The sequence below is a fragment of the Ranitomeya imitator genome, chromosome 1 (assembly GCF_032444005.1).
Source record: "Ranitomeya imitator isolate aRanImi1 chromosome 1, aRanImi1.pri, whole genome shotgun sequence".
Taxonomy (NCBI): domain Eukaryota; kingdom Metazoa; phylum Chordata; class Amphibia; order Anura; family Dendrobatidae; genus Ranitomeya; species Ranitomeya imitator.
Window position 1 is genome coordinate 73,006,842 of NC_091282.1, and position 25,944 is coordinate 73,032,785.

Sequence of the window (25,944 nt, forward strand, 5' to 3'; positions counted from 1 at the left end):
CAGGACAATGACCCAAAACACACTTCAAAAAGCACTAGAAAATGGTTTGAGAGAAAGCACTGGAGACTTCTAAGGTGGCCAGCAATGAGTCCAGACCTGAATCCCATAGAACACCTGTGGAGAGATCTAAAAATGGCAGTTTGGAGAAGGCACCCTTCAAATATCAGGGACCTGGAGCAGTTTGCCAAAGAAGAATGGTCTAAAATTCCAGCAGAGCATTGTAAGGAACTCATTGATGGTTACTGGAAGCGATTGGTCGCAGGTATTTTGGCTAAAGGTTGTGCAACCAAGTATTAGGCTGAGGGTGCCAATCCTTTTGTCTGGCCCATTTTTGGAGTTGTGTGAAATGATCAATGTTTTGCTTTTTGCTTCATTCTCTTTTGTGTTTTTTCATTTAAGACAAATTAAATGAAGATAATACCAAAGAATTTGTGTTTGCAATCATTTTCAGGAAGAAACTGAGTATTATCTGACAGAATTGCAGGGGTGTCAATACTTTTGGCCAACTGTATATATGCCTGCTGCGCTGCCTGTATACATATCTATGCCTGCCGCGCTGCCTGTATACATATCTATGCCTGCCGCGCTGCCTGTATACATATATATGCCTGCCGCGCTGCCTGTATACGTATCTATGCCTGCCGCGCTGCCTGTATACATATCTATGCCTGCCGCGCTGCCTGTATACATATCTATGCCTGCCGCGCTGCCTGTATACATATCTATGCCTGCCGCGCTGCCTGTATACATATCTATGCCTGCCGCGCTGCCTGTATACATATCTATGCCTGCCACCTGACTGCCGTGGGTTTTGTTTTTTGCATGCTCGTCGCACAGCACATGAGGGCAGGTTACTTAACGGAAGGTTGGTGCAGTGTATACGGTGCAGCCTGTAAATATGGGAATCTGCAGGGATGTCAGCCCTTCTACAGATCCTGAAATACTCTGTGCTGCTTCTGCTTGTCTTCATTCACTTCACACGCAGACTCCTCTTTTCTAGCACTAATACGAGTGAACTGTCACTACCCGGCTTCTTCCACCGGACACTTCCTCTGTCTGTAGGACACCATGGTCTTTTAATTATGGGCCTGCACATCCCTCTCCTGAAATACTCTGCTCTGCAGGGAAGCCCGGTCTTTCCATTATGTGACTCTCCATCTGTGACCTCCCACAAAATAAGCTTCCTGAAATACCCTGTGCAGCTGTGAGCAAAGGCCACATGTAGGGTCGCCTCCTCTCTGGGGGGCAGACTGGGGTGAAGGGATCCCCTTTATAGATCCTGGCAGTGGGACCTGCATTAATCAGACATTTATGGCACTTCATACCCTCTTTCAGATGTTTTTGACCATGTGGTCGATGGCCCAGATAAGTTAGTGCCCCCTGATGCGGGATAATGGGCGCAGTGCATGCTGTGTGCAGTTGTCGCATGCTTCTGGTCTTACCAGCCCTTCCCCCATTTACAGGGCTGGTGAGTATTGGTAACTGGTTGGCAGGTCATTATCTAGCCGGTACATTGTGACCTCTGCAGTGTACCCCAGGATTTCTCAATGTCTCCCTCCACCGGCTGTAAGGTTCCCTTCCACACATGGTGGTCACTGGACCCCCAACTCCGGGAAATCGCCCTGAATCTTATTAATTCCTTCTGTACATGAGAATCACATTCAATCTCTTGTTTTCTTTCTGAAGATTTCCCCAGGAGCTGAGCGTGGGCAAGGTCAGCGCGGAGGTCATGTGGAACCTCTTCTCCCAGGACATGAAGTACGCCATGGAAGGTAAGAGGGGACCCGGACATCGGGGGTACTTACGGCCTCGCCCTGGTCATGGACGCCAGGGACACTCGCGCCATCCAGTCTGAGAGCTTCCATGTTGGATTTCTTTGGTTATTTCTGCCTTCCAGCTGTCATGTTATGCCTCTTTCTGGGTTAATGTGACCCATAGGCGTGTCATAGAGATGGGACTCGTACCCATGGAGAGCTGCTGAATTTTAATGGGTGCTGTATAGCGCTACAAATCAGGCAACTGTGTGCTGCCTGCGGTATTGCAGCTGATGGCAGTGGAAAAGCCAGACCCCCAGGGATCAGCTGATTATATTGGTGGGCTTTAGGGCCAATGACACATTCGATGTTTTGTGTGGTTGTCTCGGATAGCACTAGTACCTGTGGTAGTCTATGGGGCCATTCACATGTCAGTGATTTTTCACAAACCAAAACGTCGCAGAGACATGTCCAATATTGATCCGAGGGTCTGATCAAAATTGGCCACGCAAGTCTATGGATCTGTGAAAAAAGTCAGGCTGCACTCGGATGACATCCGAGTGCGGTTGTATCTTCACGGACTGTCAATGTATCTTCTACATTGGGTTTGAGTGTGCGGTGCTGGTACAGATCTCTGCTGTTTAACCATTAAAATAATGCTTAAAGAAAAAAGAAACACCAGAATTAGCATTTTTAGGTCTCCAACGCCTCCCACCCAAAAATGCATTAAAAAGCGATCAGGACCTCATATGTAAACCCAAAGCGGTGTAGATGAGGACGACGGCTCACACCACACCGCTGCATCAAACGGAATTTTAAAAAATATATATATAAAAAAAATTTTTGTCTTTTTTCTAAGTAGTAATTTTTTTCTAACCACAAACCTATAAAACAAATACTCTACAAGTTTGTTATCGCCTTAATCGTCCTGACCTGGAGAATCAGAATGCCAGGTCATTTTTACAGCACGGTGAACACCATAAAATCATACCACAAAATATCAATGGTGGAATTGCCTTTTATTTCACCTTAGAATATATTTTCAGTACATTTTATGGTAAAATGAATGGCGTCATTCCAAGCTACAACTTGTCCCACAAAAAAACCAAGGCCTTATGTGGATACGTCAGTGACTCTTGGAAGAAGGGGAGGAAAACACAAAAGCACCAAAAAAGAAAAATGACCTCATGAATGGATGGGTAAAACCAGTACAAACTGGTGACGGTCGCCACTCCAGTAGTGACGCTTATGTGGAGGTGAGAGGTGCTGGCTGTAGTTCTCCATCTCCATTCTTCTCCATCTGATTAGAATCTGCGGCCCGTTAGTAAGAATTATAGATGCAGCCTCCTTCATCTGCTAAGGGGGTCCAGTGTTACCAATTTCGGAGTCTCGGTGCTGTCAGGAAGTGTTGTCATAGGGACAACTATTATTTTCTTGTCTTGCATTTTTCCAAATAATCCACCAGATCACTGATGTCAATGTGGATCATCTTCGTTGAATTAGGGTGGCGTTGTGGTGCCCCGCACCCTCCAGTGCCAGCCATGTTTTCCAATCTTTAGTCATATGGCGGGCATACAGTGACCACCGGCATGGGATGAGCATCCTTTGTTCTGCAAGGGGCAAACAATACGAATAACGCGGAATGTTTTGTTGCGTTTCGTCGTCTTCTTTTTTCTCAGTGCAGACCCCTATGACCCCCAGAGTCCCGGCGTGGTGCGGGGGCCGCTCGTCTGCCGCTCACAGACTGTCTTCTCCCTTTGATTTTTATTCTGTTCTCCACAACCAGCACATGAGTCAGACGGAGGTCGTGCAGCGGGCGCAGTAATTGTCTGATTAAGTCGTGCGGCCATTACATATAATCTCCCTGCTGCCCTGGAAAGATGCAGGAGAATCCTGATCTGGGATGGCTGCACTTACATAATGTGAGCAACGAGCCCGAGACCACAGTGGCCACCGCCTGTGTCAGGGAGCCACGGGTGGCAGCCATCATGCAGATGGGGCACAGCGAGGCTTGTCATACAACTGTTTGTTTTCTGCACTGTGATGGCTATAGATGCCTGCAGTGCTATGTATGCGGTGTCGTCACACTGTATACGGTCTGTAGGCGCTGATAAAGGAATGATCTAGTTCTGTATAAAGGTGTAATCGCTGTATAGCGGGGTGAGTTCAGTATCTAGATCACTGCTTGCTGTCAGGGTTTGGTGACTCTTCTCGACATCCACAGGGTGAAAATCTTAGAGAAAAAAAAAAGTAAAAAATCCACAGTGGTCCACCTTCAGTGCCATCCCATGCTTATAGTGCTGCCTTATGTGCCAGGGGATGGGCATGCAGCTAACCCGCATTTCCAGTGCCATCCCCTGCTTATAGTGCTGCCTTGTGTGCCAGGGGATGGGCATGCAGCTAACACGCATCTTCATTGCCACCCCCTGCTTATAGTGCTGCCTTGTGTGCCAGGGTATGGGCACACAGCTAAACCGCACCTTCAGTATCACCCCCTGCGTATAGTGCTGCCTTATGTGCCAGGGGATAGGCATGCAGCTAACACGCATCTTCAATGCCACCCCCTTCTTATAGTGCTGCCTTATGTACCAGGGTATGGGCACGCAGCTAACCCGTATCTTCAGTGCCACCCCCTGCTTATAGTGCTGCCTTATGTGCCAAGGGATAGGCATGCAGCTAAACTCGCACCTTCAGTGCCACCCCCCCACTTATAGTGCTGCCTTATGTGCCAGGTTATGGGCATGCAGCTAAATTGCACTTTCAGTATCACCCTCTGCTTATAGTGCTGCCTTATGTGCCAGGGTATGGGCACGCAGCTAAATTGCACTTTCAGTATCACCCTCTGCTTATAGTGCTGCCTTATGTGCCAGGGGATGGGCATGCAGGTGAACCGCACCTTCAGTGTCACCCCCTGCTTATAGTGCTGCGTTATGTGCCAGGTTATGGGCACGTAGCAAAACTGCCTCTTCAGTGCCACCCCCTTAGTGCTGCCTTATGTGCCAGAGATCCTTGTGGGACCCCCATGCACAGGGGGCTTGCTTTCGCTCTATGCTGTAGCTGGTGATCATTTTGCGGTGTGTAATAATGTCATCTCTTCTTCCTCACCTTCAAGTCTTGGATAAAATAAGTTCTCTTCACTGGCTGAGTGGTAAGTGTGCCCGACTGCCCCTGCCCTGGTGTGCAATCCGATGCCAATAGCCTTCCTGCCTGTACATAGACACATGGCGATGGGGCAGCAGTCGTCTCATTCTGTGTTATATCACCATGTTCAATGACTTTCTCATTGTTTTACATTCAGATTTACGTGGCAACCCCTTACCCATTCTTAATATACAACCCCCACTCCTACCCCCGGATTCCCTTCTTTATATACAATCACCACTTACCCCTTCTATATCTACAGTGGGTACGGAAAGAATTCAGACCCTGTTACATTTTTCACTCTGTTTCATTGCAACCATTTGGTAAATTCAAAAAAGTGAATTTTCTTCTCATTAATGTTCACTCTGCACCCCATCTTGACTGTAAAAAAACAGAAATGTAGAAATTTTTACAAATGTATTAAAAAAATACCTGAAATATCACATGGTCATAAGTATTTAGACCCTTTGCTCGGCATAGAGTAGAAGAACCTTTTGAGCTAGTACAGCCATGAGTCTTCTTGGAAATGATGCAACAAGTTTTTCACACCTGGATTTGGGGATCCTCTGACATTCTTCCTTGCAGATCCTCTCCAGTTCCGTCAGGTTGGATGGTGAACGTTGGTGGACGGCCATTTTCAGGTCTCTCCAGAGATGCTCAATTGGGTTTAGGTCAGGGATCTGGCTGGGCCAGTCAAGAATGGTCACAGAGTTGTTCTGAAGCCGCTCCTTTGTTATTTTAGCTGTGTGCTTAGGGTCATTGTCTTGTTGGAAAGTGAACCTTCAGCCAAGTCTGAGGTCCAGAGCACTCTGGAAGAGGTTTTCATCCAGGATATCTCTGTACTTGGCCGCATTCATGTTTCCTTCAATGACAACCAGTCGTCCTGTCCCTGCGGCTGAAAAATACCCCCATAGGATGATTCTGCCACCACCATGTCTCACTGTTGGGATTGTATTGGGCAGGTGATGAGCAGTGCCTGGTTTTCTCCACACATACCTTTTTGGTGATAATTCTATGCGGTATATTTTCATCTCATTAGATCAGAGAATCTTATTTCTCATAGTATAGGAGTCCTTCATGTGTTTTTTAGCAAACTCTATGTGGGCTTTCCTATGTCTTGCACTGAGAGGCTTCCGTCGGGCCACTCTGCCATAAAGGCCTGACTGGTGGAGGGCTGCATTGATAGTTGACTTTGTGGAACTTTCCCCCATCTCCCTACTGCATCTCTGGAGCTCAGCCACAGTGATCTTGGAGTTCTTCTTTACCTTTCTCACCAAGGCTCTTTTCCCACGATTGCTCAGTTTGGCTGGACGGCCAGGTCTAGGAAGACTTCTGATGGTCCCAAATTTCTTCCATTAAAGGATTATGGAGGCCACTGTGCTCTTAGGAATCTTATGTACTGCAGAAATTCTGTTGTAACCTTGGCCAGATCTGTGCCTTGCCACATTTCTGTCTCTGAGCTCGTTGGCCAGTTCCTTTGACCTCATGATTTTCATTTGGTCTGACATGCACTGTGAGCTGTGAGGTCTTATATAGACAGGTGTGCGCCTTTCCAAATCAAGTCCTATCAGTATAATTAAACACAGCTGGACTCCAATGAAGGAGTAGAACCATCTCAAGGAGGATCACAAGGAAATGGACAGCATGTGACTTTAATATGAGTGTCTGAGCAAAGGGGCTGAATACTTATGGCCATGTGATATTCCAGTTTTTCTTTTTTAATAAATTTGCAAAAATTTTTACATTTCTGTTTTTTTTTCAGTCAAGATGGGGTGCAGAGTGTTCATTAATGTGAAAAAATGAACTTTTTTGAATTTACCTAATGGCTGCAGTGAAACAAAATGAAAAATTTAAAGGGGTCTGAATACTTTCCGTACCCACTGTATATAAAAAGGGGTGAAACCTGCACTGAAAATCTGCCGCCTGGTTGCATACATTATAAAGGGACCAGAACTGGTCAACTAGTCTCAAAATCGGAGACCAGTCACGGACATGAGATATGGTGTCCTTTTACATATGTGACATATGCAAGAAGCATCACCTGCAGTGATGAACGGACTGACCGGCTGCCGTGTAATGTGCGCATATTCCACCTCCGCTGCATGTGTTCTCTGTGGGACGTCCAGACAAAGCCAATGCTGTACTCAGCTGGGAGAAGCTCACACACTCCCCGCCAGAAGGAGCTACATTTTTAATGAAAGTTAACTAGTAAAACAATTTTTAGGAACAACATAAATTGCCTTCATGGCTGTCTATAAGCGGTGGTTGGGCATACGCACTGCTGCTCTCTCAGATGGGGCAAATTGCATCCAACTCTAGCATCGCTGGGGGTCTCTGCAGAGGGATTCCCACCTATCTAGAAGTCATGACTTCTCCCATGGACCCGCCTCTTAAACTTATTTAGGATGGAAAAGATGCACTACAATTATTAATGTCTGGTATAAAAAATGTCTTGCTAAATCCACCCCATATGTGTCAATGTCTAATGGACTTGAGGTAGGTATGGTAGTGGTGCTGTGTTGCTAGGGTTCCTGCCATATGTCTCACTATGTTATGGGCTTGAGGTAGGTATGGTACTGGTGCTCTGCTAGGGTTCCTGTCATATGTCTCACTTTCTGTTAGACATGAGGTAGGTATGGTACTGGTGCTCTGCTAGGGTTCCAGTTATATGTCTCACTATCTGTTGGGCTTGAGGTAGGTATGGTACTGGTGCTGTGTTGCTAGGGTTCCTGTCATATGTCTCACTATCTGATGGGCTTGAAGTAGGTATTGTACTGGTGCTCTGCTAGGGTTCCTGTCATATGTCTCACTATCTGTTGGACTTGAGGTAGGTATGGTACTGGTGCTCGATTGTTGAGGTTCCTGTTATATGTCTCACTGTCTGTTAGACATGAGGTAGGTATAGTACTGGTGCTGTGTTGCTGGGCTTCTTGTCAGATTTCTTACTGTCTGTTAGACTTGAGGTAGGTATGGTACTGGTGCTCTGTTGTTGAGGTTCTTGTGATATGTATCACTGTCTGATGGACTTGAGGTAGGTATGGTACTGGTGCTCTGTTGTTGAGGTTCTTGTGATATGTCTCACTATCTGTTGGACTTGAGGTAGGTATGGTACTGGTGCTCGATTGTTGAGGTTCCTGTTATATGTCTCACTGTCTGTTAGACATGAGGTAGGTATGGTACTGGTGCTGTGTTGCTGGGCTTCTTGTCAGATTTCTTACTGTCTGTTAGACATGAGGTAGGTATGGTACTGGTGCTGTGTTGCTGGGCTTCTTGTCAGATTTCTTACTGTCTGTTAGACATGAGGTAGGTATGGTACTGGTGCTGTGTTGCTAGGGTTCCTGTTATATGTCTCACTGTCTGTTGGACATGAGGTAGGTATGGTACTGGTGCTGTGTTGCTGGGCTTCTTGTCAGATTTCTTACTGTCTGTTAGACTTGAGGTAGGTATGGTACTGGTGCTCTGTTGTTGAGGTTCTTGTGATATGTCTCACTGTCTGATGGACTTGAGGTAGGTATGGTACTGGTGCTCTGTTGCTAGGGTTCCTGTTATATGTCTCACTGTCTGTTAGACATGAGGTAGGTATGGTACTGGTGCTGTGTTGCTGGGCTTCTTGTCAGATTTCTTACTGTCTGTTAGACATGAGGTAGGTATGGTACTGGTGCTGTGTTGCTGGGCTTCTTGTCAGATTTCTTACTGTCTGTTAGACTTGAGGTAGGTATGGTACTGGTGCTCTGTTGTTGAGGTTCTTGTGATATGTCTCACTGTCTGATGGACTTGAGGTAGGTATGGTACTGGTGCTGTGTTGCTAGGGTTCCTGTCAATTAAGAAAGTAGTTGCTAGCGATGTACAGCCTAACAACAACTCTTGTATAGAAAGCTGTCAAGTAGCAAGTCCTCAGCAACCAGACTGCCTCAGATTACTTATGCTTTAAGGTCTAATGGACAAAATTCGAGGGGAAAAAAATGGTCAAGGAGGCCTTGCTTATAGATAGGTGCTAGAAGTGCATAGTTGGCTTCGTTGCTGGCAATCTCCCCCTGTCCCCCATTCTCCTGCTATGACGCTAAGTGCACTGCTGTCAGCCGCTATCAATGACTGGTGTCTGTCTCTTCTCTGTCACAAGCCCCGGCCGTCTTTCGAATACGCATGGTTCATTTTTTTGGTGGTAAGAGCGTAACGTGTGTAGATATGGAGAGATCTGCTATATCTGCCCTTCCTCCCAGTAGATGCAGCTCAGATACAGCCATATACTCAGTGCTGTGCACGCAGGATGTGCGGACTCCTTGGGTCTTGCCGCTGCCATCTCTTCCCATCTTTACATAGGGAAGTGGTCTACAACATACCTCTCACTTCATGGTATGAAACTACAACTCCCAGCATGCCTTCATGCTATTCCGCTCTGCAAATGGTTTGTAGTTCACTGCTTAAAGGAGCTTTCCCATTTTACAGTATGTTATTAAAGCTTAATCCTGTTCAACACTGTTTTCAAGAGCTCTGCTTGCTGGCAATTATTAGTTGTATCCTGAAGTTGAAGAAATGCACAGCTCTTGAAATAGGCAAAGGATTGAAAAATGGAGGATAACAGAAACTTGGAGAACTTTCTATTATCTAAAGTCTGTAGACGTAAGTGACCCATAAATCAGTAGTATAGGTATAGGCTGAGCTTTTTCATAAAAGGGGCATTCCCACAATTCTGTATTATAGGAGACCACATAAAGAAGCACTCTCAAGAAATGATTTTATTCTCTAATCTTGTCTTAATGTGTATGGAATGTAGATTAAAATACTTACCGATTGCTGAATTTCCCAGTTTCCAGCGCCGCTCCGCTCCTCTTCTCACTCACATGATCTCCATTTCCTACACACTGGGGTGTAGGTGTAAGCCTATGGAGCATCAGAACGAGACTGGATTGTAAAAGCGACTTTCGGCTCACACATAGAGCGCGGTGGGATCCGAAGAATTGGAATGGCTTTCATGTGAATGAGAAGAGGAGCGGAGCTGCGCTGGAAACTGGGAAGGACTGCAATCGGTTAATATTTTAATGCACTTACACTATATTTCATACACATTTAGGCAGGTTTAGGGAATTAAAACCTTTTTTGGGAGCACTTATTTAAGCTGTCTCCCATAATATAGAATTGTGGGAATACCCTTTTTATGAAATCGTGCAGCCTATGCTTAAGGAAGTCGCAATTGGCCAGTATATTTTATTTTTTGTTTTGCTTTTTTTGTTTAGGGGAAAAAAAAAGCATTTAATGCGAGTGTGTCTTTAATAATTGTTGAAGGGACCCCACTGATACACAGAACAAGGCTCCGTATCTGCATTGTGAATGGAGTGAAGTTGCAAATGCTCAAACTCTGCTTCAATCCTTGTCCATGGGACAGCCAGGGAAAGCGGAACACTCTGCTCAGATGTGGCAGTCTCATAGACAATGAACGGAGCAGAGAACGAGCAGTCCTGTATTTGGATGCCAGAGTCCTGTTCTGGAGAAGGTCCCAGTGCTCGGACCCCCGGTGATCAGTAAGTTCCCCCCTGTTCATATCGAATTACCCTTGTAGTGAAAAACATGAGCTTGGTCATTGGTCCTGTAACCTGGGCGGCTGTCTTCCCCACCTCTTAACACCATGGCTGCGTCCTGTGCACAGCGCTGAGTATCTGCACTCGATAGTTCCTCACCATATTAACATCTGCAGGGTATATTATATTCTAATACTTAGGTGTAGTGAATAATTATTCCCCCCCAATCCCCGCACTGGATGTAGCCAAGCAAGAGCAACCTATATTCTACCTGATCGTAGTCACTGAGCCTTATATTATTATGTGCTTTTAGCTCCGGTCCTGCTGCTGCTTCTTCTGCTTTATATTCTGTGTAAGTTATTTGTAGCAGCGGGAGTGCAGGGACCAAAGTGCGGGCACTCCTGTAACAAGCTGTCCCGCTGTGTGAGCAGGGCTAGATCTGTGCACCATCATAGCCTCTGAAATCATACGATTGTTTTGTTTTCCACTAAATGACAGAAAAAAGACCTAATTATTCAGGAATTGAAGTAAAGTAGATTAATAAAGTACAGTATGGTGATAGACCGGAAATACCAACCCTAGAGGGACCATAAAGGGCCAGGCGGCCAGTAGCCGTACACGCCTATATACTGCATAGCACACAGGTAGGACAGCTGGTTGTATTCCTTATGGCTACCGGCCCAGAAATGATAGACTTGGGTCCCATTGATTACTAGGGTCAGGAGGGCAGAGTTAGTTTATTATTCCTCTTGTTATTATGTTACTTTTTCCTTGTTTTTGGGCTTTTACGTTCTCTTTCTTATTGATGCATTGGGCATGAATAGGTTTTTCAGTCTGTATAATGTCGGGGGCCGTGTGCCCACTTACGCTGTGTTCCCCGACTGACTCTGTACCCCTCTCTACCACCGAGCAGAGCACGAGAAACACCGACTGTGTAAGAGCGCCGACTACATGAACCTGCACTTCAAGGTAAAGTGGCTGTACAACGAGTACGTGAAGGACCTGCCGCCATTGAAGGATAAAGTGCCTGAGTACCCCGCGTACGTACCCCGTCCTACCCCTTACATAATACACCCCCTGATACACCCAGGGTATAAACGAAGGGCCGTGTCTCTGTGCAGGTGGTTCGAGCAGTTTGTCATGCAGTGGCTGGATGAGAATGAGGAGGTGTCGCTGGAGTTCCTGCACGGGGCCCTGGAGCGTGACAAGAAGGATGGGGTAAGACACCGACTGGTCACCACATACACCGCCGACACTGCCCACAGCGGAGAACTGCATCATACAGAACGGGACAGCACACCAACACTGCAAGCGTCCCTGTCTCCAGTATGGAAGGGAAATGGGCATCACAGAGGGGTCCGCTTCTTGTATATAGTGATATGGAGCATGCTGGTATAACCTGGGCATCTCCTGTATATAGATGTGGCTGGTATAACCTGGGCATCTCCTGTATATAGATGTACAGCTGATATAACCTGGGCATCTCCTGTATATAGATGTACAGCTGGTATAACCTGGGCATCTCCTGTATATAGATGTACAGCTGGTATAACCTGGGCATCTCCTGTATATAGATGTACAGCTGGTATAACCTGGGCATCTCCTGTATATAGATGTACAGCTGGTATAACCTGGGCATCTCCTGTATATAGATGTACAGCTGGTATAACCTGGGCATCTCCTGTATATAGATGTACAGCTGGTATAACCTGGGCATCTCCTGTATATAGATGTGGCTGGTATAACCTGGGCATCTCCTGTATATAGATGTACAGCTGGTATAACCTGGGCATCTCCTGTATATAGATGTACAGCTGGTATAACCTGGGCATCTCCTGTATATAGATGTACAGCTGGTATAACCCGGGCATCTCCTGTATATAGCTATATACGGTTAGAACCAGAAGTGTCCATACACTATATATAAAGACACATCTGCAGGTTTTTCTCAATGTCTGACATGAAATCAGAATAAACCTTTCCCGTTTTAGGTCAATTAGGATTACCATAATTATTAATATTTGCCAAATACAAGAATAATGAGAGAGAGAGAGAGAATGTTTTATGGCATTTTACTACTTATTGCAAAATCAAAAGTTTCCATCCATTTCATTAGTATTTGGCACCATTGCCCGTAAACTGAATGACTTGGGTCACACGTTTGGGATCTCCTTCCACAAGCTTCTCCCAATAGTTGGTCAGAATTTGGGCCCATTCCTCCTGACAAAACTGGTGTGACTGATCCAGGTCTGTAGGTCACCTTGCTCGCACCGGCCTTTTCAGCTTTACCCATAAATTTACAATAGGATTGAGATCAGGGCTTCGTGATGGCCGCTCCAAAACATTGACTTTGTTATCCTTAAGCCACTTTGTTACCATTTTGGCAGTATGCTTCGGTCATTGTCCATTTGGAAGACCCATTTCCGCCCATGCTGTAACTTCCTGGTTGATGTCTTGAGATGTTGCTTCAGTATTGCCACATAATCCTCTTTTCTCATGATTCCATCTATTTTGTGCAGCAAAACAACCTCACAACATGATGCTGCCACCACCGTGTTTCACAGTTGGGATGGTGTTCTAAGGCTATGTGCATACGTTGCAGAATTGTGTGCGGATTTTTCCGCACCAGTTTTGCTAAATCCGCAGGTAAAACGCACTGCGTATTCTGGAGCAATTTCAAGGGTGCCAACATTTTTGGTATAACCTGGGCATCTCCTGTAGATGATACTATATGTACAGCTGGTATAACCTGGGCATCTCCTGTATATAATTATACATGTGCAGCTGGTATAACCTGGGTATCTCCTGTAGATGATTATATATGTACAGCTGGTATAACCTGGGCATCTCCTGTATATAATTATATATGTACAGCTGGTATAACCTGGGCATCTCCTGTAGATGATTATATATGTACAGCTGGTATAACCTGGGTATCTCCTGTAGATAATTATATATGTACAGCTGGTATAACCTGGGTATCTCCTGTAGATAATTACCGTATACATGTACAGCTGGTATAACCTGGGTATCTCCTGTAGATAATTATATTATGCAACTGGTAATAGATCTTCTTGTATATAGTGATATGGGGCATGCTGGTATAACCTGGGTATTTTTTAGCATATTTAGAGAGAGCTGAAATCGGCTAGTGGGGTAAATGAACCCTGCAAAGATTGAGATCTGTGCAGCTTAATCTTCTTGCATACAGCTGCCATACGCCATCTTGCGCAGTATTAAGTGATGGGGATCGTGTTGGTATAACCTGGGCACCTCTTGTACATTACTTGGTGCAGCAGAATATAAATTGCCCATTAAATTCTTCCACTGATTGAATGCAAATTGCTAATAAAAATCCGGTAACGATCAGCGCATATTAAGCAGCAGACAGTTGGCAGCAGCTCATGTGAGCAGCGCTCAGCGGGGACTTAATTATTGGATTATGGAAAAATAAAATGAATTACTAAATGTTTCTTTAACCCCCGAGAATATTTTTTATTAACCCACTGTGCCCATTCTGCGCCCGCCGAAGATGGCATTTTATTCCCAGGCTCTAGATCATGCGACGGGCTTGTGTTTTGGGGGGATTCTGGTCATTGCAGGGTCACTGTTGCACCATTCTTCAGTCCGGCCGGGGTATCTGTATGTTATACAGGTTGTATTAACCCTTTACCCTCCCGTTCTTTCTGCAGTTCCAGCAGACGTCGGAGCACGCCCTCTTCTCGTGTTCTGTGGTTGACGTCTTCACCCAGCTCAACCAAAGCTTTGAGATCATCAAGAAGCTCGAGTGTCCCGACCCGGTCATTGTGGCTCATTACATGCGGAGGTTCGCCAAGGTGAGTGTTTGATAAAGTTTTACTCAAGAGCGGTGGTCCCCGGGGTTTGGACCCTGCAGGCTAAACACTGGTATCCTATCGTCCGGACGCCATTCATTTTTGTACAGTAAAAAAGTTCTTCAACTTTCGAAAAGTTCCTAATGTTTACAGTAAATGGCGCCATTGCCAGACAGCAAGCAGAGATCCTGAAAAGTGTGAGGAAATGGGAGGCAAGGAATGATAGAAACTTGGTCATTATATTAACCCCTTACACATTTAAGAGGTACGATTCTGGTGGAGCATCCATTCAAGACGTCATTTTTATAATAAAATCTACAGTTTGGCACACCAAAAAAAAAAAAAACAAGCGCTAGCCTCTCACAACTCCATCGACTGAAAAATAAGCAAAAGTTATGGCTCTCGAAAAATTTGCATCTTGAACCGAATTTTTTTTTTTTTTTTACAAAGTTCAAAATTAGTTTAAAGGGAGTTTATCAGCAGGTTTTTGCTATGTAACCGGAGAGCAGGATGATTTAGGAACAGAGACCCTGATTCCAGCAGTGTGTCACTTACGGTTTTAATACAATCCGTGTTTTCTCTGCTGAAGATCTAGCAGTGCTCTAAATGCTGAGCTCTGTATAACCCCACCCACACCACTCATTGGGCAGCTTCCTGTGTACACTGTGAACAAGCTGCCAATCAGTGGTGGAGGCGGGATTACACAGATTAGCTGGACTGCCTGGCACTAGTCCTGCAGTGATAATCTCCTGCTGGTAAAACACTGATTTTATTGAAACTACATCAAGCAAACAAATATTGTCTGCGTTCTTAATTCCAACCTCATTCAGGCCCGGTTGTGGATATTTTTTATTTTATTTTTTACCATTATTTTTATTAATATTTTCCACGGATTTACAGTGTAGGTACGTCACTACCAATCTGCAGCATGAAAATTCAGCCCAAAAGTAGAGAATCTACAGAGAGAGGCGGTTTAATGTTATCAAAGGAGAGGAAGTAAAAAAAAAAAAAAAAAAACCGTAGTGACACGAATGTGTGGTCTGCTTTCTCTCCTCTTTAGACCATCAGTAAGGTGCTGCTCCAGTACGCCGACATCCTGTCCAAGTCCTTCCAGTCCTACTGCTTCAAGGAAAAGCTGGTGAGTAATGGCGCCCTCTAGTGGTAGCGTCCGCTATGACTAGACTGGTTGTATATTTGCAAAGAGAAGGTTTGTTCCGAAATCTGAGGTTTGGGGAAACAAATGGTAAACGAATATATTAATCTGACAGGTTTTACCTTTAGCTCCTCACTGTTCCTGAGATATGGCCCAGTCTTTTCTGTAAATAAATGTCCCTTTAGCCAAGTGGGTATGGTCCTCACCAAGCCCACCCACGAAATAGTTGAATGACACACCCTCTTGGCTAATACTAGATTTATATATCAGAAATAGGAATATCTCCGGAATGGTGTGGAGTAGAAGTAAAAGAACAAATGCACCAGATTCAGGAGAACAGCGGCATTCACACAAGATGAATATATAACAAGGGACAGGTCCTCATTATGGGTAGTACATTGTATACTGTAGGTAGTATCCAGAGCTGCATTCACAATTCTGCTGATTGTGACCGATAAACTCATGATACCACATACTTCCTGATGGCCAACCTGGGAAAGAGGGGACGTCTTTGTGATGAGAAGCCCTTATGTCTGGTAACGTCTGATCCCCCATCTAGTGGCCCCCCAGTCCTTTCCGGGGCCCCGCGGTGCGTTCTGTGTAACATTAACGGTTGTCTTTTCCAGCCTTGCATCCTCATGAATAACGTCCAGCAGCTCCGAGTGCAACTAGAGAAGATGTTTGAAGCGATGGGTGGAAAAGAGGTGACTCCGAGCGATCTTCTCATTCATTCTGCTCCCCCAGCCCGGACCGTGGGCCTAAATGCGTCTTATCCGAGTGTGGCGAATGTGCGGAGCCGCCAGGTTTGCTGCGGTCTCCGTGTGATGGCTCTATAGCTGCGGCATACTCCGACCTCTACTGAGGAGTCTGAGCAGTCAGTGCTGTCCGGAGCGTCTATTAATGTCTGGTTAATCTCCTGGGGTCCCGCGCTGCAGCATTAATATCCTGTACAGTTTATTATCCCCCCATGTATGTTACCGAGTGAGGGGCTGGGGGTGAGGTAGTGTGATCCCGGCCCAAGAGCTCTCGTGTTGCTTGTAATTAAGAGTTGCAGACATTTTATGTGTCGCCCCCTCATTACTGAGCGTCCGTACATAAGACCTTCCACCTGGGTCTGGTAAAAACAGAGGGAAATCTTTAGCTACTTGAGGGTCTGGGGTTCACGGGACATTAAGGGGCTGTGTGGTCCGTTCTCTGTCATCCATGAGGCAGGATTAGCTGACTCCATTCTGTCTGATCTGGGGGCCGCACAGTGTACGAAAGTCAGAAACGGGAAAGAAAAGCCGCACAGTAGAAACACGGCACAAGTGCAGAGAGGTGCATGATGGGAGGGGTTCTGTGCAGGAGAGGTGTATGATGGGAGTGGTTTTGTGCAGGAAAGGTGCAAGATGGGAGGGGTTCTGTGCAGGAGAGGTGCACGATGGGAGGGGTTCTGTGCAGGAGAGGTGCATGATGGGAGGGGTTCTGTGCAGGAGAGGTGCATGATGGGAGTGGTTCTGTGCAGGAGAGGTGCACGATGGGAGGGGTTCTGTGCAGGAGAGGTGCATGATGGGAGTGGTTCTGTGCAGGAGAGGTGCATGATGGGAGGGGTTCTGTGCAGGAGAGGTGCATGATGGGAAGGGTTCTGTGCAGGAGAGGTGCACGATGGGAGGGGTTCTGTGCAGGAGAGGTGCACGATGGGAGGGGTTCTCTGCAGGAGAGGTGCATGATGGGAGTGGTTCTGTGCAGGAGAGGTGCATGATGGGAGGGGTTCTGTGCAGGAGAGGTGCATGATGGGAGTGGTTCTGTGCAGGAGAGGTGCATGATGGGAGGGGTTCTGTGCAGGAGAGGTGCATGATGGGAAGGGTTCTGTGCAGGAGAGGTGCACGATGGGAGGGGTTCTGTGCAGGAGAGGTGCACGATGGGAGGGGTTCTGTGCAGGAGAGGTGCATGATGGGAGGGGTTCTGTGCAGGAGAGGTGCATGATGGGAGTGGTTCTGTGCAGGAGAGGTGCATGATGGGAGGGGTTCTGTGCAGGAGAGGTGCATGATGTGAGTGGTTCTGTGCCGGAGAGGTGCATGATGGGAGTGGTTCTGTGCAGGAAAGGTGCATGATGGGAGTAGTCCTGTGCAGGATAGGTGCATGATGGGAGTGGCTCTGAACAGCACTGGTGATGATGGTGATGGTGGTTGGAAGCTGGACAGGAGCATGATGGGAGTAAGTTGAAGCAAAGGTGTATAAAGCCAATCCTAACGAAATAAAAATTAAATAATAATCACCAGGTATATATATATAAATATACTAAGATATGGCCTATACACAAGGACAGAGAGTGGCAGACCACTCGGGATAATGGGTAAAAAACACTACTAAAAGGAACCCAGAATAAATAAAAACCTAAATGGAAGAATATAGAGGACAAATATGTAAAAAAATTAACCTTTATTATAATAATTTGGCAGTAGCACTAACAATGTGCCTGTATATGGAGTTAAGAAGCATATATATATTTGTACATGATGTACGGACGAAACTGACAATACAAGTAAAAGATAATAAATAAATAAATGAAAAAAGATATATAAAACTAGAGAGTATACTAAATAGTCGCCAAAACCCAATGTGACTAAAACCAAAGATACCCTGGATATAGTCTATATATCTATATATGCAGCTATTTCAGACCAGTGCATTTTACAGCAGCAATAGGCAAGCAAACATAATAATAAAAAATAAAAATATAAATAAAATTGACCAGTGAAAAACAAAAATAAAAAGTAATAAAAATGAATGAAAATATATGTGTGTGTGTGGAAAACAAATAAGTGATATTTTATGTGCTAAAAAACATATGCAAAACCTGTGTAAAAAATTATATAAAGCGTGATAATGGAAAAAAGGTAAAAAGTATGTTTATACTAAAAAAGTATAATGGTGCGTTTATTTAAGGCAAAGTAGATTAATTTGCATGAAGGTGCACACAAATATATAGGGAAAAAATGTTGATGCACTTGCTGGTTAGCTGGTTATGCACTGGAGTATTATATGGTAAGATGTATCTAATAGCATATAGTACTATATATATATATATAAAACACTTAATAAATTGACTAGGTCCTATATGGGTGTATTATAGGGCAGAATATACCCAATGGCTAGAAGGTGTACACTAAGGCACTAGATATACTACAAGGTACGGACGCTGTATCAGCGTCACCATACCCAAGGATAAAGATATGGGGAAAGAAAACCAGCGCACAAAGGGTGAGGCTAATTAGTAAAAGAAATGATTACCTAGTTAAGTCCGTTCCTCCAAAATACAGGACACCCCGACGCGCGTTTCGGACGCTAATCCTTCATATTTGTCCTCTATATTCTTCCATTTAGGTTTTTATTTATTCTGGGTTCCTTTTAGTAGTGTTTTTTACCCATGATGGGAGTAGTGTAGAGCAGGACAGGAGCATGATGGGAGTAGTGTAGAGCAGGCGCTGCAGATGATGGGGCAGAGCAGTAGCGGTGGGCCGCTGTATAACGAGCTACTTCTGATTATTGATTGATTATTATCTGATTGTGCAGCGCCCCCGTGTAGCTGTGCCTGGCCATAGCTGGCATTACCTGGCTGAGGGCTATTTCTGGGGCCCAGCGGGTGCGCTCGCTGACTATGCCGCCTCTGCTCCTTTGATGTGAGCCGTCGCGATGTCTCCGGCAGGGAGTATCCTCACGCTCCTCTGACTAGCTTGTTAAATCCAGCACAATAGCCGGGCAGTGTCAGTGGCTCAGACCCCGGGTCACGCTGTAGATCTGGAGCCGGCTGCAGATGCCTAGGAGACCACATCTAAGCTCTGCGTCCCGGGGCTTGCAGTCACGATGTGGCAGGATAACCTCCAGGATTGTAGATTTGTGTTTTTCTCTGACTTCAGCTGGATCCTGAGGCCAGTGACACGCTGAAGGAGCTGCAGGTGAAGCTCAACAACGTCCTGGATGAGCTGAGCACGGTGTTTGGGAACAGGTTAGTGTTTCCTCACCATTTTTAAGATCTCCGCTTGCTGTCCGTGATTGGGAATATTTAAGGTTAAAACAAAACCACTAAGTTTTGCAAATACCGCTGCAGTTTGTATAATTTCTAAAGTCCTCACCTGGAGTCCTGTGATTGTTGGGGCATGCTGGGGGGTTGTAGTTCTACGGCAACTGTACTGTCACTGGCTGATACGGCTAGAGAAGGCCGGGTCCTAAAGGGGTGGGGCTATAGGTGTTTGATGGGGGATCGGTTGAGCTATAGGTGTATGATGGGGAATCGGAGCTATAGGTGTATGATGGGGGATCGGTGGAGCTATAGGTGTATGATGAGGGATCGGTGGAGCTATAGGTGTATGATGGGGAATCGGAGCTATAGGTGTATGATGGGGGATCGGTGGAGCTATAGGTGTATGATGGGGGATCGGTGGAGCTATAGGTGTATGATGGGGAATCGGAGCTATAGGTGTATGATGGGGGATCGGTGGAGCTATAGGTGTATGATGGGGGATCGGTGGAGCTATAGGTGTATGATGGGGATCGGTGGAGCTATAGGTGTATGATGGGGATCGGTGGAGCTGTAGGTGTATGATGGGGATCGGTGGAGCTGTAGGTGTATGATGGGGGATCGGTGGAGCTGTAGGTGTATGATGGGGGATTGGTGGAGCTATAGGTGTATGATGGGGGATCGGTGGAGCTGTAGGTGTATGATGGGGAATCGGAGCGATAGGTGTATGATGGGGGATCGGTGGAGCTATAGGTGTATGATGGGGATCGGTGGAGCTATAGGTGTATGATGGGGGATCGGTGGAGCTATAGGTGTATGATGGGGGATCGGTGGAGCTATAGGTGTATGATGGGGGATCGGTGGAGCTATAGGTGTATGATGGGGGATCGGGGGAGCTATAGGTGTATGATGGGGGATCGGTGGAGCTATAGGTGTATGATGGGGGATCGGTGGAGCTATAGGTGTATGATGGGGGATCGGTGGAGCTGTAGGTGTATGAAGGGGGATCGGTGGAGCTATAGGTGTAAGATGGGGGATCGGTGGAGCTGTAGGTGTATGATGGGGGATCGGTGGAGCTATAGGTGTACGATGGGGTATCGGTGGAGCTATAGGTGTACGATGGGGTATCGGTGGAGCTATAGGTGTACGATGGGGTATCGGTGGAGCTATAGGTGTACGATGGGGTATCGGTGGAGCTATAGGTGTACGATGGGGTATCGGTGGAGCTATAGGTGTACGATGGGGTATCGGTGGAGCTATAGGTGTACGATGGGGTATCGGTGGAGCTGTTGGTGTATGATGGGGTGTCGGTGGAGCTATGGGTGTATGATGGGGGGTCGGTGGAGCTGTGGGTGTATGATGGGGGGTCGGTGGAGCTGTGGGTGTATGATGGGGGATCGGTGGAGCTGTGGGTATATGATGGGGGATAGGTGGAGCTGTGGGTGTATGATGGGGGATCGGTGGAGCTGTGGGTATATGATGGGGGATAGGTGGAGCTGTTGGTGTATGATGGGATCAATGGCTGGGTATTTGATGGGCAGTGCCAGCTGACATATGATATGAATAAGATTATATTAATACAACTACTGACAATCTGTCCTTGGTCCCGATCACAAGGCTTCTCCTCTCTCTGCACGCTGCACCCTGTGGCGTCTGTCTGATTTTAATCTTGGAGGACAGAATATATTTCTGTCTTTGTTAACATAAGTGGACGGTTAAGAACAAGGCTGACGCTAAGATTTAATGATGGATCTGACGACACTTGCTGCTTCTGCTTTGGATCTGGGATAAATTGTGTAAATGATTCCAGTAAGGAGGGAGCAGGAGGTCACAGGTGTCTGGTACTTACTGACCACGCATGGCCTGAGGGCACGCCAGGCGGCTTATACAGCTCGCAGAGTGTGGCTCCTCAGCACATCATTCATCTCTGATTTTTGTCCCATTTTTGTGGTGTTCCTTCAGTTTCCAGTTCCGGATCGATGAATGTATTAAGCAGATGTCAGAGATCTTGGGCCACGTGAAGGGCACTGGGAACGTCTCCACCAACGCCAGGAACACAGTGGCACAGGATGCAGACAATGTTCTTCGCCCGCTGATGGACTTCTTGGATGGAAAGTAAGTGAGAAATAATTCTTCTACGTTCAGACACTCCATCCCATAACTTGCAAACTTGTAAAAATGAAAAAGAGAAATCTGCGGGGAGAGGGAAGATTAAGCAATGGTGAGGAGGACCACACAGGGCAATATGTCTACAGTGGTCAAATGAGTGATCCAGGTGATCACACTGTTCTTAAGAGAATGGAGATCCAGGGTGACGCTCTGGTGGACGAGCCTGTTACTGGGCAGCCATACTGAATAATAAACTGGATTTCTATTTTTACAGGAACAGACCGCTCTTGAGTTAGTGACAAATTAACTTCAATTTCTCCCCCCAATGTCGCCTGTGTCTTCTCCATATCAGTCCAATATATCATTTTCCTAATTGTGAGCTTTGCTACCTGCAGTTTGACCTTATTCGCCACCGTTTGTGAGAAGACCGTCCTGAAGCGGGTCCTGAAAGATCTCTGGAGGGTGGTGATGAACACGATGGAGAAGATGATCGTTCTTCCTCCCCTCACGGACCAGTCGGTGAGTTTCTGCCCCATTGATGAAACCGCAACCATGACATTGGTCGCAAAAGTCATACCTATTGCCTAAGGAGGTCCCTCTGCTACAAGAGGGAGAGAGAGTCCTAGGAAAGATTTGCACCAGCACATGAGGGGTTACTGGTAGCCCAGCAGCTCCCAGTGTATCTCGGCTGCTCCTGGTGTATCTCGGGCAACCTCCAGGACAATGCTGTGGCACAGCTGACATGTTCCCGGTATCATTGGATGGTAAAAATCGCTGCTGCCCCCTGTGATATGTGCGCTCGCGCATCGTCCTACCTCGTCTGTGGGAGGCGCTCTGCACTCATGTCTGTAGGCACATTCACCTTATCTTGTGATGAACATAATGGGGGTTAGCACTCGTTTTATTGGAGGAATGACTGCACTGATCCCCAATATCCCTTGTAGGAAGCCGAGATATGGGAGTCTCTTGCTCCTAGGCACTGCAGAGGATGTTTCTTTATCGCCTCTCATTGGGGGACACAGGAACCATGGGTGTATGCTGCTGCCACTAGGAGGCTGACACTATGCAAATAACAAAATTAGCTCCTCCTCTGCAGTGTACACCCCACCGACTGGCATTAAACTCTCCAGTTTAGCTTAGTGTCAGTAGGAGGTGGACACGGGTCTTTCATTAGACCCTTATCTACCTCAATGTGCGTCGTTTCTTTTCAGGTTTTTTCCGGAGGGATACAGGGTGAGCAGTCACACCTGTATTCCCACAATGCGGACTATGAGTACGGCGTGTACTGCCACCCCGTATCCTCATAGATCCCTCTCCAGGACCAAGATCCTAGCACAGAAGCGTGCTCAGAAGTCCGGTCCTGGCTCCGTCCCTCACCCACTCGCCTACCAGAGCCTGTCGGTTGGAGGAGACGAGGACGTCCATCACAGCTCCGTGGACGTCTCATTCCCCTCAGGTTAGTAACGGCGTGGGATGTTTAGGTGAGTATTTCCCCTCCATTCCCCCGGGATCTTTTCTCCAGATGTTCCCCTGTCCTCCCTCATGGCGTTTATTTTAGAGGGATCCCAGGGACAGCCATAAGCTCTTCTTCCTTAGCGGCCGCAGTTCTCTCCCTGCAGCCGCACAGCCCCTTACAGAGTCACAGCCTAGCAGGCTGCCGCGCCGCTTCCCCCTGCGGTCTCTCTGCTCGGGGGCCACAATGCGTCCTGTGTCTGCACGGCGTCCTTGGCAGGATGCCGTGCCACTTACTTTCTGCGGCGCTCCGACGCCGCGATTCTCCGGCGGCGCTCCGGCGCCGCGATTCTCCGGCGCCGCGGTTTTCCAGCGGCGCACTAGCGCCGCGTTTCTCCGCGAATTTCCGGCGGCGCCGGCCTCTAATTTAGGTCCCGGCTTCTGCCGGGGCCTACTTCTGGCGCCGCGACCCCGCCAGTTCCGTTTTTCCCGGACAGCCTTGGCAGGCTGCCTCTCTTCTCAGTCCCTGCGGCGCACTGCTCCGGCGCCGCGGTTCCCTTCTCCGGCGGCGCCGGTCTCTAATTTAGGTCCCGGCTTTGGCCGGGGCCTACTTCCGGTTTCTCGGCTCCTCACTTCCGGTTCTGCGGGCGGGCTTTTTTCTCGCCCGACATACTGCGCCTTGCCCACCGGCGCCTCTGCGTCTGGCTCCACCCCCTTCCTCGTGGGTCCCTCGGCCGGTGTGCACCGCTTCTCACAGCAGCAGCCGCCCTCGCAGTGCCTCACGCAGCGCGCCACGCTCCTTCACTCACATCTTCTGTGGCTCAGCATCGCAGAATCAGCACCTCAGGGAAGTTCTCCACCGAGGACAAGTGGGACATCTTCCAGGACCGGGTCCGTGAGTAGCTGCACTGCAGACTGACACCCCCCTCTGCCCACTGTCCCCTAACCCACTGGCATCTTCAGGGTCCCTAAAAATGTCTACCTCTAAAGGGGGCCGCTCTCGTCCCCCTACCTCTTCATCTTCTGCCTTAGTCACGTACTTTGCATGTTCGTCCTGTAACAGCAAACTTCCCTCAGGTCAGTCCTCCCCGCTGTGTCAGTCCTGCAGCAACCCGATTGTTCCCACCGCCCAGGATCCCCCGGCTGTTCCGCCCGAGAGTGATCCCCCCATCCCAGGCTGGGCCGCCTCTCTGTCACAATCGGTGGCCGATTTAACACGGGTATCTCAAACCCTAGTGTCCGCGCTGGATCGGTTACCCCTGCAGACCCCTGCAGTGGCCAGCGGGTCGCAGGAACCGCCGCCCGAGCCCTCCTTGACTAGCCACAAAAGGTCCAGACAGGAACGTCGGTCTGAGTCCTCTTCGCGCTCCATCTCGCCGCTCGGCCCTCCCCCGCGGTTGGTGTCCCACCAATCCTCCTCCCCTGAGTCAGGCGAGGCATTATCTGATGCGCCTTCAGAGGATACTTCGGAGCTGGATCCTAACCAAATCGCCACCATGAGTGAGACAGTCCAGAACCTCATTGGGGCAATAAACCAAACATGTGGCATCAAGGATCCCTCTACGGAACCCGCAGATCAGGCGGTTTCGTTCAGACGGGCCAAACCACCTTCAAAATTTTTTGCTCCTCATCCTGAAGTCGAGGAAATCGTGTCCAGAGAGAGAGAGAACCCCACTAGGCGTTTTCAGAGGGGAAAACGCCTGGGTGTGTTATATCCTTTTCCTCCAGAACTTGCCGCCAATTGGACGGCATCTCCCTCGGTGGACCCCCCTGTTTCCAGGCTGTCCACCAACACGGTGCTTCCTCTGTCCGGCGGAGCATCTCTGAAGGATTCTAACGATAGAGTTATAGAATCCTTCGAGAAATCTGCTTTTGAAGCGGCTTCAGCGGCTCTATGTCCAGCTTTTGCGTCCACTTGGGCTTCAAAATCCATCTCAAAATGGGCCAAGGATCTTCGGCGGGGTATCCTGGATGGGGCGCCTCCCGCGCAATTAGCGGAACTTGCCAACCAGATTTCCCATGCTGGTGAATATCTCGTTTCCGCCTCTCTGGATGCCGCGTCTTGTGCGGCTCAAGCTTCCAGCAATGCCGTTGCCATCCGCCGGACCGTTTGGCTCAAGGCCTGGCAGGCGGACTTGTCCTCCAAAAAGTCCCTCACTAGTCTGCCCTTCCAGGGCTCTCGCCTCTTTGGTTCCCAGCTGGACCAAATAATTAAGGACGCCACCGGGGGTACAAGTTCTCTTCTCCCCCAGGCTAAGCCTCGTCGCCCTCCTCCTAGACGACAGTTTCGTCCTTTTCGGCCTTTTCGTCGCTTCGCTGCGTCAAACTCCTTTTCCCAGCAGCAACAGAGGCCACAGGCACGTCAAGAGAAGAAGGCGGTGTCCTTTAGGCCCACTCCGTCCTGGCGTCCTCGTTTCTCCCAGGGTAGATCCTCCAGGCCCAGGACTGGAAGATCCACCTCGGCATGACTCTCGGCAAGACTCCAGCCCAACTCCCAGATTGGGCGGCCGTCTTCTCCTTTTCAGGGACGTCTGGATTTCCGCAGTAGAGGACGCATGGGTCAGGGAAGTTGTATCCTCGGGATACAAAATAGAGTTCGCTTCCCGACCTCGGGATCGTTTCTTCCAATCCCGTCCTCCAAGAGACCCTGCTCTAGTTCCGGGCTTCTTCTCAGCCATCGCTTCTCTGCTCAAATCCGGGGTAATCGTTCCTGTCCCAGAAAAGGAACGCTTCACGGGTTTCTACTCGAATCTTTTTGTGGTACCGAAAAAAGACGGCAAAGTTCGCCCCATTCTGGACCTCAAATTGCTGAACAGGAGAGTTCGCCTGAGACACTTCAGGATGGAATCCCTTCGTTCAGTAATTGCTTCCATGGAGGCTCAGGAGTTTCTATGCTCAATAGATATCCAGGACGCCTACCTCCATGTCCCGATATTTCCCGGACATCACCGTTTCCTGCGCTTTGCAGTGCAACGAGATCATTTTC

General features: G+C 47.8%; 1 protein-coding gene across 5 annotated transcripts in view; it reads left to right on the forward strand.

The window, feature by feature from the left end:
• The window catches only part of UNC13B (unc-13 homolog B), a 321,122-nt gene that overhangs the window by 277,138 nt on the left and 18,040 nt on the right, over positions 1-25,944 (forward strand). For all 5 annotated transcript variants that reach the window (XM_069747983.1, XM_069748004.1, XM_069747993.1 and 2 more), the window contains 9 exons: positions 1,687-1,772; positions 11,325-11,451; positions 11,533-11,629; positions 14,104-14,247; positions 15,305-15,382; positions 16,024-16,101; positions 19,297-19,385; positions 21,360-21,512; positions 21,902-22,025. In XM_069747983.1, the coding sequence (XP_069604084.1) occupies positions 1,687-1,772; positions 11,325-11,451; positions 11,533-11,629; positions 14,104-14,247; positions 15,305-15,382; positions 16,024-16,101; positions 19,297-19,385; positions 21,360-21,512; positions 21,902-22,025 (976 nt within the window). The remainder of the gene's footprint in view (positions 1-1,686; positions 1,773-11,324; positions 11,452-11,532; positions 11,630-14,103; positions 14,248-15,304; positions 15,383-16,023; positions 16,102-19,296; positions 19,386-21,359; positions 21,513-21,901; positions 22,026-25,944) is intronic.